The sequence below is a fragment of the Brassica napus genome, chromosome C4 (assembly GCF_020379485.1).
Source record: "Brassica napus cultivar Da-Ae chromosome C4, Da-Ae, whole genome shotgun sequence".
Classification (NCBI taxonomy): domain Eukaryota; kingdom Viridiplantae; phylum Streptophyta; class Magnoliopsida; order Brassicales; family Brassicaceae; genus Brassica; species Brassica napus.
Window position 1 is genome coordinate 50,320,954 of NC_063447.1, and position 18,401 is coordinate 50,339,354.

An 18,401-nucleotide genomic window follows, 5' to 3' on the forward strand; every position below is an offset into this window, starting at 1 on the left:
ATATATGTTATATACCTTATCAGTTGTTAAATGAATGTCAATCTGTTTTATAATATTTGATATAAAACTATTTAACTAAGGTAATCAAATAGATAAAATTTAAAAGTTGGGAAGAAAATTATCAATAATTTTATAGTTTGAATAGAGTACTTATAATTTAATTAATTATTCTCTAAATTATTCACACTTTATACATATTTTTTTTTTAAAAAAATAGAAAATATATCTGCATTAAAATTAGTAAACTGGGGCTGAATTGTGTTGAGTTATTTTGATATGTTTTAAGAAAATGTGAGAATTAGAATAAATGTGAAAGGTTTCAATATAGTTAGATACTTAAATACTAAAAACACGGCTGTTAATGTAAAACACGGCTGTTAATGTAAAACCAAGACGCACCGGTCTTTGATTAAAGTTTGGTTTGAACATATAACTATATCTTAAAAAAAAAACGTTTGTCTGGTTTTATTAAGAAGCAACAAAAAGAGGAAAGTAAACCCAGATACAATCGCAGAGAGAATATAGGATATATGTAGATAGTATAAGGTATTAAATGCTGCAAAGGACTGGACATTAGATGATGTAATACGATTGGATAATATTTTTAATCAATATTAATTAATTATTTTATGCATAAATGTAAGAGTGGCATGTAGTCCTGTGTGTTCGGATCTTCGGGTCGGGTTCGGGCCGGTTCCTTTTGGGTCCGGGTTTTTTCGGGTCCTAAATATTTAGACCCAATACCTACTTAGAAATTTTTGGTTCGGATTCGGGTCGGTTCTTCTCGGGTCCTGGTCGGTTCGGGTCTATAATTAAAATACCCATAAAATACCTTCAATTTTTCGGGTCCAGGTCGGGTTCGGATATTTAGGATCTGAAAAGGACATGATATACCCAATTCCATCAACTTTAGTTGAATATTTGTCATATATATCTAAAATTTTACAAAACAACTTAAATAAAACTATTAATAATTAAAATAAAATATTTTAAAACTCTAAATTTTACATTTTAAAGCTTTATATTACTTTAAAAATGTTAAAAAATAATAACAAATGTTGTTAACAAAAGATATTTCAACTAAATCATAAAATAATATATATAAAATAGAACACAAAAACATCATAGTTTTAGATATACTTGTTTTTAAGTCGGGTACAAATCGGTTCTTACACTACAAGAAAACAGCGATATTCTGACGGACATTCCGACGGAAAATGAAATCCTCGGAATATATCGAGGAATTTCCGAGGAAATTCCGAGGAAACACAAAATTGGGTTTCCTCGGAATTTCCTCGGAATATACCGACGGGATTCCGAGGAAACTACAGTCCGTCGTAATATTCCGAGGAAATTCCGAGGAAAACTCTGTTCCTCGGAAAAAACCGATGAATTCCGAGGAAATATTATAGCCGTTGGAGAGCCGTTGGGGGATTTTACAAAATTCCGAGGAAATTCCGACGAACTAGTTTTGTCCGTCGGAATTCCGTCGGAATTTCCTCGGTATGTCGGCAGGATTTAAACTATAAATACAAGCACTCCTCTTCCTCTTCATTCACTTCATATCTTCATCCTCCCTCTTACTCTATTTACACACGAATTTGATTCATAAAAAATATGTCTTCTTCAAATTATTTTCGTTCTTGGATCGATCGACCTCATTTGGATCCGAACACGAGATTGCTTACGGAAGAATACCAACGAGGTATAACTGAATTCATGGGGTTAGTTCACCGACAACCGGAAGCAAAAACAGGTATGTTAAGATGTCCTTGCTCTAATTGTAAAAATAGAAAGGTTATTAAAGAGTGGGATGTTTGGACTCATCTATATTTGAGTGGGTTTACACGAAGTTACAAAATTTGGTATCATCATGGGGAAACTGATTATGAACATGGTAGTACTAGTGAACCTCAGCCAGCGGTTAGATTAGAAGAACCAATTAGAACGGATGTAGATTATGGTGTAGGTACTGAGCAGATGGTAAATGATCATTTTAGAGGGGAAGATTTACCCAATGCAGAAGCTAGGAGATTTTATGATATGTTGGATGCTGGAAAGCAACCATTGTACGAAGGTTGCAGAGATGGTCATTCAGCTTTATCATCTGCTACAAGATTGATGGGCATTAAAACAGATTATAATTTGGCTGAAGACTGTGTGGATGCGATTGCTGATTTTGTAAAAGGTATTCTACCCGAGGATAATGTAGCTCCTGGTTCATACTACGAGGTTCAGAAACTCGTAGCTGGTCTTGGTTTATCGTATCAGGTAATAGATGTATGCAGCGACAACTGCATGATTTATTGGAGGGTGGATGAACAGCGGGTTACATGCAAATTTTGTGGAAAGCCTCGTTATAAAGATACAATTGGAAGAGTTCCAGTGCCATATAAAAGGATGTGGTATTTACCTTTGACGGAAAGGTTGCAGAGGTTGTATCTGTCTGAACGCACAGCGCAACCAATGAGATGGCATGCGGAGCACTCAACAGATGGTGAGATCAGACATCCTTCAGATGCAAAAGCGTGGAAGCATTTCCAATCAAAGTATCCCGACTTTGCGTATGAGAGAAGAAATGTCTACCTTGGATTATGTACTGATGGTTTCAGTCCGTTTGGCAAGAGTGGAAGACAGTATTCTCTATGGCCCGTCATTCTTACACCATACAACCTCCCCCCAAACTTGTGCTTGCGACGAGAGTTTTTGTTTCTCTCGATTCTCGTTCCCGGACCAGAGCATCCTAAGAGATCACTTGATGTGTTTCTTCAGCCACTAATATATGAGTTGCAACAACTATGGGCTCAAGGTGCTGAAACATACGATGTTTCGTGTAAAGAAAACTTTCAAATGCGGGCAGTACTAATGTGGACAATAAGTGATTTTCCAGCATATGGTATGTTGTCTGGATGGACAACGCATGGAAGGCTATCATGTCCATATTGTCAAGATAACACTGATGCTTTCCAACTAAAGCACGGAAGGAAAACGTGTTGGTTTGACTGTCACAGGAGATTCCTACCACCTGATCATCCATATCGTAGGAGTAGGAATTTGTTTACGAAGAACAAGAGGGTGTTTGACAGTCCACCTCCGGAAATTTGTGGGAAAGATTTGAAGATACAACTAAGAGATTTTGGTGCAGAAAGGACGCCAGAAGTCGGTGGACATGAGCGTTTTCCGGTAGATGCTGTTGGAGAACTACATAACTGGCACAAAAAAAGTATTTTCTGGGATCTGCCATACTGGGAGGATCATCTGCTAAGGCATAATTTAGATGTCATGCATATTGAGAAGAACTTTTTTGACAATCTCATGAACACGATCCTTAATGTTCAAGGTAAAACAAAGGATAATTTGAAGTCAAGACTGGATTTAGTCGATATATGTGCTCGTTCAGAACTTCATGTTGATGAGAATGGTAGGGCTCCTTTTCCCATATACCGACTTGATGCAGCGGGAAAAGATGCGTTCTTTGATTGGATTTCAAACGATGTGGAATTTCCAGACGGTTACGCATCAAATTTGCGTAACTGTATCGACAGAAAGGAAGGAAAGTTTACTGGCTTGAAAAGCCACGATTGCCATGTAATGATGCAGCGCCTCCTTCCGTTCGCCTTCAAGGAAATATTACCACGAAATGTTCATGAAGCAATTGCAGGGATAAGTGGTTTCTTCCGCGATTTATGCACGAGATCAGTGACTCTTGAAGGTATTGAAAATTTGAAGACTAACATAGCCGTGATTCAGTGCAACCTTGAGAAGATATTTCCTCCCTCATTTTTTGATGTTATGGAGCATCTTGTTATTCACCTGGCAAGAGAATTGGAACTTGGTGGTCCTGTGCAGTATAGATGGATGTATCTGTATGAGCGGTATATGTTCCATTTGAAGAAGATGGTGAAAAATTTAAGTAGGGTGGAAGGTTCTATAGTCGCACAGATGATCAATGAAGAAACTTCAAACTTTGCCGAGTACTACTTTCCAGCAGAAGTTCAGACCAAAAACAGAAGACCTGCTCGGCATGATGATAGAGGCGAACGGGCAACATATCATGTTACGGTTCCAGACATTTTCACAGACGTTGGACGACTTAGCGGAAAACCAAAGGACCGTCGACTTACTGAGCAGGAGCGCAGTCATTTGCAAACATATTTGCTCACCAACTGCGAAGACGTTCTTCAATATGAGAGGTAAATAAATGAGCTTACAAATTTTTATTTTAACAAGTTGAAATTTAAATCTTAATTAATTACATTATTGTCATCATATACAGGATTTTCATGGCAGAAAAGCGGTTCGAGTATAGATACGCCACAGAGGACGAACTAGAAGAAATGAAGCAGAGAGAATTTACTGGATGGATGTTTACTTATGTGAGTGCTTTAAACAAATTAAAATATATTTTATCACATATTTATACTAATTCACATTTATTGATATAATATATATATATGTGCTATTAATAGGTGTCTGCTGGTTTGGCCAGAGGTGAAACATTTGACGATTGGATACGTGAGATGGTCGTTGGACCAAACTTTGTTGTGAAGTCATATCCGAGATTTTGTACTCGAGGATATGCATTCACAACTCAGAAGAGGAGACGTTCGAGTACGACTTATGATGCTGGCGTTTGTTCTGCATCAGGAGATGATGTATACTACGGACACATACATGAGATTTTGGAAATCAAGTATTTGGGCATGGTTGGATTGCGCTGTACTGTTTTCTATTGTGATTGGCACGACAACACCCCAGATCGAGGTGTGAGAACAGATGCATTTGGTGTTATATCAGTAAATTCGAGGCGAAAGCTGCAATATTATGATCCTTTCATTCTTGCTTCCCAGGCCGATCAGGTAATTAAATGTTAATTATTCAGAATGATTCATCATCATGTGTATTAATTTATAATTTTTCTAAATGTTACAGGTTTGTTATATCAAGTACCCCCGGGTAAGGAACAGAGATGATCCATGGGTTACTGTTACAAGACTCAACCCGAGAGGCCGAGTTCAGGGAAGTTCTGAGCTGGAAGACCCACTACAACCAAGCACATCCGGCAACTGTAGTGCAGCAGAAGATTTAGCTGGAGTTGGCCTTGTAGTCGATTTAACCGACTTTGGAGAGGAAGCCGTCGTTCACGTAGAGGATGAACCAGTAATTGGAGAGTTTCACCAAGATCCAGATTCAGATTCATCTGGTGATGATGACTCGGAAACAGACTACCATTGAACTTATTTTTTTTTTTTTTAAGAAATACCGAGGAAATTCCGAGGAACACTTGATATAACCTCTTTCCTTGGATAATAGTTATTTGGTTTATCTAGCAAGGCAAAGCTGAATACGAATTAAAAGCTACACAAAACACAACCAAATAAAACAAAGAAACCATGTAAAAGAAATACGAACTCATAATTAAGAAACCTAAAAAAAAACTCAGTTCAAAATTAACAGAAAATAAGACCATAAAACGTTAGAATAGAAAAGAAAATAAAATAGCCGGTGATAGCTCCTACTCCTCGTCTCCTGCTCCAGATGTTCCTGCATCGTTGGGTCTCTTGGACCTCTTTCTTACCCTGTGTGTACCACTCGAACCCGAACCAGAGCTGGATGGAGAGTTGTCCCGATGAACTACATCATCCTTTTGGCAACGACACGGCCTGATACGTGAAATGGCAGCCCAGATCTTGTGTAGCATGTCGTTGTTTGTCTTTATGCTCTGATCTCTCCAATGTTGTTGCTGGCGCGAAGTGGCGTTCGGTGGAAGCTCTTGCAGCTTGTACTGGCTGGAGTCTGATGGGAGTAGCTGATGGGGTTGTGAATCATCTGGAATGGCTTGTGCAGCCTCATCTTGTCCTTCTTCATCAACCACGCCCTTGCCTTTGGTCTGATATTTTGGCGTGAAGAAGGATGGCTTGTCTACTAGTGCGGTAGCAGGGGGTAGAAACTCAACTGCAGCCTCTGAAAGTAGAGCAGTCAGGCCGATCTGAGGCAGGTGGCAGTAGAGTGTTTTCTTCGCTCGGTCCTGGAATACGTAGACGTAAGGACCATCCCGATCGATCCTCGAGTGGGGACCAGCTATGAACTCCTTACTTACTAGAGAAATGACATCCAGGTAGTTCCAAGCAATGTTGTTCGATCTGTCCAGTGCTACCTGGTGGTTCTCACAGTCTACACCCACATGTCTAAGGATCCGAGTAATCACTGCACCAAATCCACATGCATTGCTCTTGGATTTGGTTACTTTCCCCTTGTATCCTGCTAAGTTTGCGGCCAGCACCGCTCCCATGTTGAAGGCAGTAGCAGGTGGGAATGTAGAGTTTCCAAATGCCGGTAGCAAATGCCTCACACCTTGGTACAGGAGGCACAACTCCCATTGCGTGACTGATGCGGCTGTGGTTGTCCCGTATAGCAATGAGCCAATGAGGCGTGTCGCATATCTCAGTACTGGGCTCCGGATAAGTGACTCCTTTGCCTGAGAAGATCTATAAACCCCTGTGCCAATCGTTTCCCAGAAGTTCAACAGCTCTGAAGTCCAATAAAGACCATATGTCCTCTCCCCCGCACTCAATCCAAATAGTCCGCAGAGGTCTGTGAAAGATACCTCATAGTATACTTTCTGCACTACGAATGCCAGAAAACCTTCCTGATGGCTATCATCGGGACGGGTGACGTATGCGGATGCTATGAACTGGCGTACCAACTCCGGATAAGTGGGTTCCTTGAGGTTGCATAGTTGGCCTAGACCCATGTTCTGGAACAGTCCTTCAATGTCTGCTTTGATTCCCAATATTGTCATCGTCTCAGGACATGCTAGTTGTGTAGCCGGAACGGCTACCTTCTTCATGTTGTTGTAGTGGGTGGTATCAGACTTATCCCACTTCTTTGGCCTTTGCTTCTCCAGCTGTGACGAACCCGCTTCTTGTGTGTTTTTCTTTGCTGATGTTTTCGTGCGCTTCATTCTCTACAAAATAGAATCATTGCTCTCAACATGGTTATAATCAATTAAGAAGGCAAAGCTGAACATGAAAATGAAAAGCAAAATCGAGTTGTGATAAAAAAAAACGAAATTGAAAAAAATTCTCTATCCCTAAATCATCTCAAATCATGTTCCAAACTCGTTGATCACAGACAATTGTGTTCTATTCCATGTTTAAACATCTGTTTCATGCATATTTGATCAAGGAATCAACACGGAAATAAGAAATTCACAAAACCCAAAAAATTGCTCAAGAACACGATTTCAGAATGTGGAGATTCGCGGAGTATACCTGTCTTAGGGTGAAGACGAGTGTAGGAATCAGGTAGAGCTCGAAAAATCAAGTGGAATAGAGCCCAAAATTGTTCAAATCGGATGATTATAGAGAGAGAAAGGGGGGGCGAATTATAGGGGAAATCGGAGGGGATGAGAGTTCTAAGGTTTAGATCCAAAAAAGGTCGGGTTTTGCCTTATAATTCTGTTTTCCGAACACGCATCGATCGATGCGTTTTGTTTCTATAACGCATCGATCGATCACATTCTTACGGCCCGGGCCATCTTGGTAATCGATCGATGCGTTTTTGTTCTATAACGCATCGATCGATGCGTTTTTAAAAAAACATACAAGATTTTCCGAGGAAATTCCGAGGAACAATTCAGATTGTCGATCGATCGATGGGATACTCTCATCGATCGATCACAATCTTACGGCCCGGTCCATCCTAGTAATCGATCGATGCGTTTTTGTTCTATAACGCATCGATCGATGCATTTTAAAAAAAACATACAAGATTTTCCGAGGAAATTCCGAGGAACAATTCAGATTGTCGATAGATCGATGGGTTACTCTCATCGATCGATCACAATCTTACGGCCCGGTCCATCCTAGTAATCGATCGATGCGTTTTTGTTCTATAACGCATCGATCGATGCATTTTTAAAAAAACATACAAGATTTTCCGAGGAAATTCCGAGGAACAATTCAGATTGTCGATAGATCGATGGGATACTCTCATCGATCGATCACAATCTTACGGCCCGGGCCATCTTAGTAATCGATCGATTTGTTTTTGTTCAAAAACGCATCGATCGATGCGTTTTTTTAAAAAAAATTACGTTTTGAAACCCCAAACACTAGTTCGTCGGAATTTCCTCGGAATATTCCGAGGAAATTTCGAGGAAGAAGAGGGTTTCGTCGGAGTTCCCTCGGAATAATCCGAGGAAATTCCGAGGAAATAGGGTTTTTAAACCGAAAACAACGTTTTGCCGTTTGAATAACACCTATATAACCCTTATTAAGTGTCTTACGTTCATTATGAAGTCAAAAATTTGTTCCTTACCGTATAATTAACACTTTTCCGATTGTATGAACGAAATCTCGCAACATAAGAGAAACACTTATACCTTTTAACGAACGGTAAAGGGAATACTTTCAATTAGTTTTGAAATTTGTTATTTCATGGTTTATGCTCATGTATACAAAGAATCCTCAATGGTATGCATTACAATTGTATAAGAAATGAAATACGGCAAAAAAAATTGATGTTTTGAAACCCCAAACACTAGTTCCTCGGTATTTCCTCGGAATATTCCGAGGAAATTCCGACGGATATTTTACTATCTGTCGGAATTTCCTCGGAATATTTTCATTTTACCGGGCAAATATTTCGCGAAAATTGAAATTAGAATTCCGACGGAATTCCGACGGATAATGTCCGTCGGACCCTAGGTTTTATAACCACGAGCCCCTTCTTCTTCCCCATTTCTCTCTTCTTCCTCTGCGCGACTCCTCTCTTTCTCTCCGGCGATTTCCCCCTGAAATCCGACGATATCTCCGGCGATCTCCCTCTTCTCTTACACAAATCATGTAAGGACCCTATCCCACTCTCTTAGGTTCTATTTGTTAGGTTTTTGTGTAGTTTTGATAGATTTTTGTTAGGGTGATTGGTTAGGATTGTGATTTGGTTGTATAATAGGTTTAGAATTGTGATTTGGTTGAATAATTTGTTTTGTTGAATTGATTTAGAATTTTTTTATAATTTTTTTATTTTTTGTATTTATAAAATCGATTTTTGTATATAAAATCGATTTTTGTATTTTACAAAACGATTTTTCTATATAAATTCGATTTTTTGGATTTTACAAAAAAAAATTTCTATATAAATTCGATTTTTTGGATTTTACAAAACATTTTAATTATTAAAAATTTTTATTTATTAAAACTATTTTTGTTTATTAGAACTATTTTTATATATTTATTAAAAAATTTAATATATATAAATCTTTTTCTGTGATTAAATTATTTGGGATTTTTTTTTAAAAAAAAAAAATAATTTATATATTTCTGTATTTATTTAATATATTTTTTTAATTTACAGGTCTCATGATGATCAGACCCGGCCTCGACAGCGTCGTGGTCGTGGTGGTACGGGGAGCCAGTCTCGGGATTCCAGCCATTTTCAGGATTCCCCTTCGCCCCACAGCTCCAACCATACATCTCCCTCTGCTGCACCCGCTCATGCTCCTCTCGCTCCCGCTGCTGCATCCGCTCCTGTTCCTCCGGGTCCTCCGGGAGTGATGAGGGTTGCGGAGTTGGTTCAACAGCCCGGTCGTGACCATCTTCCGTATCTCACTCCGTATCCACATGGACGGGGTCAAACATGGTAATTAAACATTTTTTTTTCTTTAAATTTGGATTCATTATTAACCGTTTGTTCTTTTAATAAGGTTCAACCGATCCGGGAACGGGATCAGCGCATGGATCAACCGTATGATGTACTCGGCCCTCGACAGTGGACATCCGACTTTCACTCACTTCCCAACCGACAAGCAGGTTCTGTGGTTTCGTCAGTTTGCGGTAAGTATTCTAATTTTTTACTTATATTTTTAATCTTTAATATAAATTTTCTACTAATTGTGTTTTTTTTTCAGCAAGAGTTCAACTGGAATTCCGATGAGACGCTCTTTATCTATCACCACTTCGTCCATAAAGTAATGGACAACTATGGGAAGCAGATCCACGAGTGGAAGAAGAAGTGGGAAATCAATAAGGTTCGATTTAATTTATTAAACAATTTTTTAATTTATTAAACTATTTTTTAATTTATTAAACTTTTTCTTTTTTTTTTAATTAAAAGGTCCCAAAGTCGATGAACGACACGGTCTGGAAGGAGTTGTGTGCGCATTGGGATAAGGAGGAGACGAAAGAAACTTCTTCCACCAACTCCACCAACCGCAGGAGCGACCGTAAAGGGAAGGGCATCTACAAGCATAACTTGGGTGCTCAATCTATTGCCACTCTCGGAGATCGCATGGTAAGTTCAACCGCTTTTTCTTCAATTATTTGAGTTTCAGAATTTAAATTTATTGTGCATTTCTTCTAATTTCTAATGTTTCTTTAATTTTATGTTTTTTTCAAGGCGGAAGAAAATGATGGCGAGCCGGTCGATGATCTCGCCCTAATGAGGAGGGCGTATACCAACAAGAAGACCGGCCAGATTGATGACGGTCTTGTGAGGGACGTGGTCGACCTGGTCCAAACTCAGGTGGTAGACGAAGTGTCTCAGCTTCAAACCGAGGATGACGCTTCGACGGCTTCGACCAACTTGTCCCGGTTTCGAATCAACGAAATCGTTGAATCCGTAAGTTCTTTTTTTTTTAAGTTCAATTCATTTATTTCTTGGTTTAAATTTCTAAATTTGGCTTTTTTCTATTCAGTCGGTTCCAAAGAAGAAGGGACGTTTGTTCGGTTTGGGTCGTCGCACCCGGTCGGTTCCTCCTTCTTCTGCACCACCGCCCTTTGTTGATCCAGAAGTACTTACGGCTCAGTTGAAGGACAAAGATGATCGAATATCTTTGTTGGAGACCCAGATGGCGGCTCAACAGGCGGGCTATGAGGCACAGAGGAGGCTGAACCAGCAAATGATGGAGATGATGCAGAGGATGTACCCGAACGAGGTGTTCCCGGACGTGCCAGACCCGTAGTTTTTTTTTCCCCAATCTCGGAATGTTTTATTTTTATTTGTGAAACTTTGAATATTAATTAGTATGATTTCAATTTTACTTTTAATTTCATATTTTCGAATTTAAATTTCAGAAATTTTATTTTTTCAAAAAAATTAATATTTTTTACATTTCGAGGAAATTAATTATATTTTTCACTACATCGATCGATGCGTTTTTGAACAAAAACGCATCGATCGATCCGTTTTTTTTTTAAATATAGCGAGGGACATTTCCCTCGGAATTTTCCGAGGGACAACTCCCTCGGAAAATTCCGAGGAACGGATCCCTCGGAATATACCGAGGGAACAGTTCCTCGGAATAAACCGAGGAAAAAGTCCGTCGGTATACTCCTATCGATCGATGTATATATGTCCAAACACGCATCGATCGATGAACTTCCGAGGAATTATCCCGACGAAGTTCTACCTCGGTATATTCCGAGGACTTTTCCGACAAACAAGGGATCCTCGGAATTTCCTCGGAAATTTATTTCCTCGGAATTCCGTCGGAAAATTCCGAGGGATTTCAGAGGAAAAAAGAAATTCCGAGGAATTATTTCCGACGACGTATTTCGTCGGAATTGCGTCGGAAAAACGATATTCCGACGAAATTCCGACGATTTTTTCCCTCAGAATCCTTGATGTTTTCTTGTAGTAAACGATATTCCGACGAAATTTCGACGATTTTTTTTCCCTCAAATCCCTTGATGTTTTCTCTTGTAGGTTATCGGGTCGGGTCTATTCGGGCGGTTCTTTTCGGGTCCGGGATCTATTCGGGTTCGGTTCCTCCTCCTTTTTTCGGTTCCTTTCCGGTTCTTTCGGGTAAAAAAATTTAGAGACCCAAAAGGTACTTGTAAATTTTCGGTCCTGGTCCGTGTGGATATTTTTGGTCGGTTCCGGTTCGGGTCTTCGAGTCCAGTTAAATTGCCCAGCCTAGTGGCATGACATGTATTATCAAAGTAAATCATGGACAAATGCTAATTTGTACTTTTGTTTTAAATAGATTAGATATCTCGCCACTTAAAGTTTCTGATTTTTGAGTATTGATCATGATCATTCACTTGCTCATGTTTAAGTATATTAATTTTTATATATTTGTCTAAAATGAAAAAAAAAACAATATTTTTATTCTATTACATCTAAATTGATTACTTTTGTTTCATATACTTTATTTTAAGTTTGAGGTATGAAAAATCTATTGTTTTCTTTTCAAATACAATTATACTATTTTTTGTGACCTATATTTTGTGTATAATCTATATATTTAAACTTATAGATAATTACTTTTTTTTACTTCCTTTACTTGTTGTTTTTGAAATATGAAAAGAAATAAAATTAAGATTAAAATTCGTTATTATATATATAATATATATATATGTTATAATTATTATAGATATTTCCTTTTTTATTTATATGAGTTTTGTAAAGAAATTAAAAGGAAAAATAAAGTGAAAACCCAATTAGAAATTTATCAATCAAAAGAAAATAGAAATATCTTAATATTCAATTATGTATAATTCATTAAGGTTATGTTTGTAATTGACCACTCTTAAAATTAACGTGAGAACGACACATTGAACTGATTTCTTAAATATATTACAGAGATTAATCGAATATAAATTAAAATATATTTTGGAAACATGTTTTAGGTAAAGAAGAAGGCACAAATGTCCACACCTGGCTAGAATATAAGTGTGTGATGGTCCAAATCTAATCGGTTTCGTTTTTATAAAAAATCCTTAAACACCTAATAACTTTGAAGAAGATGAGCATCATCGCATGCGCTTAGGAGAGATTCAGGTTGGGTGTATTATTCGAGTCAAATGGGCTTCCAAAAACAAGCATGCAATTTTATTTAAACGACATTTAGTGTGTAAAAAAAATATGATGCTTCTCTACGATAAATTTAAACGAGAAAAGATTTGATGGAGTAAGTTTAATAACGCTTCTTCCAACGTGCGCACATGCTGCATCAATTACAAAAAGTCGCTTGTTTTCTCTTCTTTAAAAACTCGTCTCGTCTCCTTCTCATTTCATTCTTCACGTTTTACACAACGAAAACAAGCAAATTCCACGAAATACGTCTAGAGAGTGTTTTCGTAGATTTATTAGTTTATTAGGACATTTACGAGTGAAGCGTGAATCGTCTACCATAGTTATATCATGGGATTTGATATTTCGCACAGTCTTGTCTTACTGCGGAACAAATATTAGAGTTAAGAATTATATTATATATGGATTCCATGTCCGTTTTCGTAAATGTTTTTTTTATCCGTTTTCGTTTTGTCTTTTGAATCCTCTATTTCTTTAAAATAGATTTTATATTAGAGAAAATGACTAGGATAGCACTAAAAAAGTTTTGTCACAAATATAGTCTTTTAAGAATAAAAATGACCAAAATAACACTTACTGTTTTATCAAAGAGATAAATATACACTTATATCCCAACGGTAAATTAATTTAGACATTAGGGTTTAGAGTTAAAGGGTGGGGTTTAGGATTTAAGGTTTAGGGTTTAGAGTTTAGAGTTTAGAGTTTAGGGGTGGGGTTTAGGGTTTAGAGTTAAGGGGTGGAGTTTAGGATTTAGGGTTTAGGGTTAAGGGTTTAGGGTTTAGGGTTTAGGGTTTAGGGTTTAGGGTTTAGAGTGGGGAGTGGGGTTTTGTGATAAGATTTCAAATTTTGAAAAATAAAAAAATTTAAATTTTTCAAAAGATAAAATGCTATTTTGGTTATTTTAGTTTTTGAGGGCTATTTTTGTGAAATAAACTTAGAAATGTGCTATTTTGGAGATTTGCCCTTTATTATCGTTTATATCAATTCTGTTTTCAGGTTTCTACAATTCATATATTATTATTAAAAGAGAAGTACCTATTTGAAAATGTTTTTACTTCATTAATTAAACTCCCTCTTTTTTTTGCTTGTCTTTTTCAGTTGCATTTATGAAAATATCCTAAAACGAATAAAACTGCCTAATTTATTTACTTCTTTTTCAGTTACATTAATGAAATATGCTTAAATGAATTTAAACTTCCTATTTTATTATTTGTCTTTTTCAGTTACCTTAATGAAATATCCTTAAATAAATTTGGACATAATGTCATTTAATCAACAAAAAAAACTCATGAGTTATCCTTACGTGCATAATTTTAATAATGGAGATTTTTAAAAATTTGCATCATTACAATGTTACCTAAAACATGCAGCACTAATATATAACATGCATCAATAAAACTAGAATTTGACTCACACAATTGTAGGAATATTATTTTCAGTTGATTAAATTTAAAAATAATTATTTATTCAAAAAATATTTAAAAATGACTATGTTTTTAAAATTATATGGTATTATTTGCTCATAACTCATTTGTCATTTAATAAATTGTCAGAAAAAAATTTTAGCATAATATAACTCAGTTGTCATTTGGTAAATTTATAGTTTTTATTTATATTTTTTATTATTTAATTATAATATTTTCATTTTATATTTGAAAGATAAATGAATTTTCTTTCAAACAATATTTTTGTAAATGTATTTTTTAAAAAATAATCAATAAAATTGTTATTATCATTGAATATCATTATTTTTTGACATAATTTGAGTTTTCGTTTACATCAAAATTTATCATATTTTAGGATAATTTTAATTTAAAAATGTAATTTTCATATTTTTCAAACAATTTCTAAAAATATTTTGTTATAATTGTTAAAAAAATATTGAGTTATATTTCAAATAAAAAGGTAAAGATATTAAAAATATTCTAATTAAAATATGTAAAATTTAATATAGTTTTAAGGAATGGTCAAAATAAAAAAATTACACATAAAATAATCATGATTTTTGTTAACTGGGCGGATCATTATTTATATTATATCGCACACGAAAAAAAATTTGTTTTTAAAATTATCTAATTAACTCTATACTCATTTTTTTATATTTTTTATATGATATCACACATTCGTAAAAAAAATAGATAGTTTAAGATGGAAAAAAAATATTTACTTAATGAATATAATATGAACGACTATTACAAATACATCATTTAATAAAATAAATAATTAAAAACTGAAAATTCATATCCGCGCTAGCATAGCAAGGTGTAGTGAGGATTCATTCAAGCTTAAACCCACCAAACACGACTCGACACTCAAAACCCTAAACCATTTCTCCTCAAGTCCGTTCGTCCTCATTATAAGAAGACAGTTAACGATTTTGCGATTCATCCGTCTGGGAAGCTCGCTTTGGCTGTTTACCGTGACTAGTGCTTTGCGATGTTGAATCTTGTGAGGGAAAGAGGAGTTTTTGTTGCAGGTTTAGGGCATGGCGAGTCTTGTTAAGTTTGATCCGAGTGGGGAGAGTTTTTTTCATGGGTGGTGAATCGTAAAGTTGGAGTTCATCAGTCAGAGGATGCTAAGCTGCTTCTTGAGCTTGAAAATGGTAGTCACAAGCGTATACTCTGTTCTTCTCCTAGAGATGTGAGTAACTGTTTCAGAGTGAAACTCTTGTTTTGTTTTAGTTTAAGTTGATGTAGTTTTGAATTTGGGAAAAGCCCACCACTCTCTAAGGCCTCAAGAAACTAGTTCTTTGGATCAGTAGAGTTGTTCCAGTTCCTTGTTGAAGTTTTGTTACTGGAAATGGTGATGCTTTTGGTTCCTTGGCTAAAATTGTTTGCTTAATTTGCAACAAGAGTGGAACTATGTTTACTGCTGGTGAGGATCGACAGTGAAGGTGCATCAGAGATCCGTAGTTGGTTGCTTCTGCATCATAGTTTGGGACATGGGAATGGCACCTAAAGAGAATGCATACCGTTAGCCGAGACAAATACTAAATCAAGGCTTGCAGGTCTTGCCGGATCAGCTCTTAAATGTGAGTTTATTTGTTCTCAGAATACATGTTTCTTATAAAACATAGAGACAGTAAAAATTGCTATGACATATGATTCTTCATCTTTCTCTGTTTTATTCAGCTATGAGAAAGGCACACATTGGAAATCAAAAAGCTCAGAAGCTAGAAGAAGTGCCGAACTCGGGACGAGCGCTGCTTCTTATTGACTAGAATTGCTACCTACATAGTTAGTTCCTAATCGTTAGTGCAGCCTTAGTGTGACCTCATAAAGCACTTATACCAACGAACAGGTTCCACTTACACTGCCACACAGCAGACAAACATCTGAAAATTCAAGACACATTTTTGTAAACTTGGAACATGTTTCCATTCAGTTACATACTGCAGGTAAGGAAAGGAGCTCAGCTTAAGAAAAAGAGATATACAAGTGAGAGACAGACTCTCAACTCTCAACTCTCAAACAAAGGCCCACCCACTTCAGCAAGTTCATAAAAAAGGAGAGAATGTTGTTGACTCAAAGCACAACATCTAGAGATTTCCTAATGATAAAATTACCAGCGATCAAAGCATGATCATCACACCACTGATAAACTTTACCCCAAATCTGACCCCCTTTGCGTATTTCCAGCGAAACCTCCTTGGTTAACCACGAGAATTCTCCTTTTCCATATAACAAAACCAGTTTCCCACCATAACTCACAGTCTGCAACCAACAACAAGCAGCACGTCTTATCTCAGCCAACAAATCATCCAAACCTTTCACCACTTGCCAACACTTGCGCTCTGGATCATACGCCCTCAACTCCTTGTCAGACCAATCGTAAAAGAACAAAAAAACATCATCAACAACACAAGCGCTCTCACCCCCCCACTTGGAACTCAGCACCTCGTTCATATATCCTCGAACCCACAGCTGCGAAGCTTCCATAAGGAGGCAGCCCAGGGATTAGGACCAAGCGGCTGCTGCTATTGCCCCGGCGGAGCGTATACAAACGGTTCACGCGGGTGGCACAGTTATAGAGGAAAACGTAGAGACAATGCTCGGTGCAGCCCAGCGAAGATCGTCGTCTCGCGTATATCTCAGGCGACGAAACGAGCGAACGGAAGCGCTTCGAAACGAGAGATACTCTCGGATAGTCAGATATCGGTAAGCGAGCTAAGATGTCAACGACGACGTCCTCCGGAAGTGACGTAATCGGAGACGGCGGCGGCGATTGCTTCTTCTCTGCCCGAGACATGTCTAGATTGCAAAACCCTAATCACTGAGAGAGAGAGAGAGAGATAGAGGGAGGGAGAGAGTACCAAATGGTTGAGTTTCGTTTCACACACAGTTCCTTTCCTTTCCTCCTATCGTAACCAGCTCAATCTTAAACTCTAACCGGCTTTGGTTTTGAATTCTCTGATTGAACCAATTTTCTGACCACCAGGAAAAAAAAACAACAAATACAGTTTCTCACTTTCTTGCATAATTCGATTCAGCCTCAAATGAGATTTGCACATTTATTGTTGGAATAGATTCCGATATTATTGGGATTAGAATGAGTTGTTGTACTTAGATATCGGTAAGATATGGGTAGTTCCAAGTATCTAGTTACATAGTTGAGATATTCTCATCTGAGACTTGTATATAACCTCGTAACATCTTTCAGCGTGAGACATAGAGAAACATTCAACTCTTCCTTTCTTCTCTGTTCCATTTCATGGTATCAGAGCCTGAATTTTTTTTTTTTCAGACTTATAAACACTGAAATCAATTTCAGATGTCGACTGACTCGAACACGGCAACAACAACAACTGAAGTGAGAAGAAAAATCTCACCCTACGACTTGAGCTCTCAGGATAATCCTGGAGCTGTGATCTCACACACCTCTACTGAAGGGGACGAACTATGATGAGTGGGCCTGCGGGATCAAAACGGCGTTATGTTCTCGCAAGAAATTTGGGTTTCTTAATGGATCTATCAAGCGCCCAGAAGAAGGATCCGCTGACCTGGAGGACTGGTGGACGATCCAGGCGCTCTTGGTGTCTTGGATCAAGATGACAATTGAACCAACTCTCAGATCAACAATCTCTCATCGAGATGTTGCTCAAGATCTATGGGAGCATCTGAAACGACGGTTCTCGGTTTTGAGTGGACCAAGGATCCAGCAGATTAAGGCTGAACTAGCTTGTTGCAAACAAAGAGGATTAGCGATTGAATCATACTTTGGGAAGCTCAATCGCATTTGGGACAACATGGCGAACTATCGTCCACTTCGAGTCTGCAAGTGTGGAAATTGCACTTGTGATCTTGGTACTCTCCAAGAGAAAGACCGTGAAGAAGATAAGGTGCATCAGTTCTTGTACGGACTCGACGATGCATACTTTCGAACCGTACGTTCCTCACTTGTCTCTCGTACGCCGCTGCAACCTATGGAAGAGGTGTATAACATAGTACGCCAAGAGGAGGATCTACGAACAGTCCACAAGTTGGAGGAAAAGAAGATGCCATGAAGGAGGTCACGGCTTTGTTGCTCAAGCAAGACCTCTTGGCCGGGGTGATGATGCTAACAAATCCACCTTTTGCAAGCAC

At 37.6% G+C, this 18,401-nt stretch overlaps 1 protein-coding gene and 1 pseudogene across 1 annotated transcript; one reads left to right on the forward strand and one right to left on the reverse strand.

Annotated features, from left to right (window-relative positions):
* Positions 1 to 16,962, forward strand: part of LOC125586160 — a 30,557-nt pseudogene extending 13,595 nt beyond the window's left edge.
* LOC125586161 (F-box/kelch-repeat protein At4g38940-like) lies at positions 16,344 to 17,067 on the reverse strand. The gene is made up of 2 exons (XM_048755983.1): positions 16,702 to 17,067; positions 16,344 to 16,634 (listed from the first exon to the last, which is right to left on the reverse strand). Exons 1-2 carry the CDS (start codon positions 17,065 to 17,067, stop codon positions 16,344 to 16,346), a joined length of 657 nt encoding a protein of 218 aa, XP_048611940.1.
* Positions 17,068 to 18,401: the final 1,334 nt, after the last annotated feature.